This window comes from Perkinsus marinus (assembly GCF_000006405.1).
Source record: "Perkinsus marinus ATCC 50983 genomic scaffold scf_1104296975596, whole genome shotgun sequence".
NCBI classification, from domain to species: Eukaryota; Perkinsozoa; order Perkinsida; family Perkinsidae; genus Perkinsus; species Perkinsus marinus.
The window spans coordinates 3,524-4,865 of NW_003200720.1; the positions used below are offsets into that span (position 1 = coordinate 3,524).

A 1,342-nucleotide genomic window follows, 5' to 3' on the forward strand; every position below is an offset into this window, starting at 1 on the left:
ATCAGTGAGAGAACTCCTGCTGAGCTCAGCTGAGGAAAACGAGCTCATGACACCATCCCAGCAGCGTAGATCTACCTCTTCATAGTTGTCATGCTATGGTCACTCACGGTGAGCAATCCTGAGCACGGCTCGAAACCGGGCGAAGAAGACGATGACGTTAGTCTGACTCAGAGGATTTCAACATTGTCTTCCCGAGCTCGCTAACCCACTGTTTTTTCTTGCATCCAATTGCAACTGCATCGTCACGTTGTTTAACACATACATCACCGTTATAATGGTCTCCGCCATGGCCTACAGTGTGGGAAGATAGGCACATTGTCAACAACAACAACAACAACAACAACAACAACAACAACAACAACAACAACAACGACAACAACAACAACAACAACAACAACAACAACAACAACAACAACAACAACAACAACAACAACAACAACGACAACAACAACAACAACAACAACAACAACAACAACAACAGCAACAACAACAACAACAACAACAACAACAACAACAACAACAACAACAATGGAGTTTCACCCGTGATGTGAAAAATACTAGTGAAAAACATACTTCACGACTACTGCATAGTGCGAATATCGCGTTTTTCACCGAGTTTTACGCTACTTCGCGTAAAACTGGTAAAACTCCAATAATGATAGCAAGAACAGCAACAACAATAGCAACAACAGCAGCAATAGCAACAACAACAACAAAAGCTACTCAACGTTGCAATATTGACGGTATGTAGTATCCATATCAGCATCAGAAACACACTCCAAGGATCCTTCCGAGGCCTCGGATACTTATGCTGATATTAAGCAGTATGAGAAAATACGCCCATAGTGAACAACATGTTGGTGACGATGTGAAAACTGCGAGAAATTTCGTAAAAATTCGTTCTTTTTCCTGAGCATTCCCATACTAATTCGTCTACAAACTGCTGCAATTCACGAGAAAACTCCCCAACTCAGCTGAGCAGACCAACATATATTCCTCCAGCTCACATGCGTAGTCTTTTTCCACTTGGCAAAAAGCCGAGCACCCGTCTCCACTTATCAAATTTCCATCATCGCAACCCTCTCCAAAATGTCTTCTCCCATCACCACATTCTCTCAAGGCAATTTCAAAACCCCAACCAGTAGTAACTTCACCAATCGTGTCTCCATCGATTCGCAGTAAAACGCTGGAATGAATAACCCGAGGATATCGCCCGGACAAAACCGTTCGCGAGATGTGTTCAAATACATGCATGTCGTCGCGCGCGGGTCGCTCAAGTTACTATTGCTTCCTTCACTGTCTCAGCTAGAGCCACTATAAATGTAGTCGTATATCGGATGAA

General features: G+C 43.2%; 1 protein-coding gene across 1 annotated transcript in view; it reads right to left on the reverse strand.

The window, feature by feature from the left end:
* Pmar_PMAR025495 (hypothetical protein) overlaps positions 1-1,342 on the reverse strand; it is a gene marked incomplete at both ends in the record, with an annotated part of 6,599 nt that overhangs the window by 2,447 nt on the left and 2,810 nt on the right. The window contains 2 exons of the mRNA XM_002765111.1: positions 76-118; positions 210-291. Of these exons, the coding sequence (XP_002765157.1) occupies positions 76-118; positions 210-291 (125 nt within the window). The remainder of the gene's footprint in view (positions 1-75; positions 119-209; positions 292-1,342) is intronic.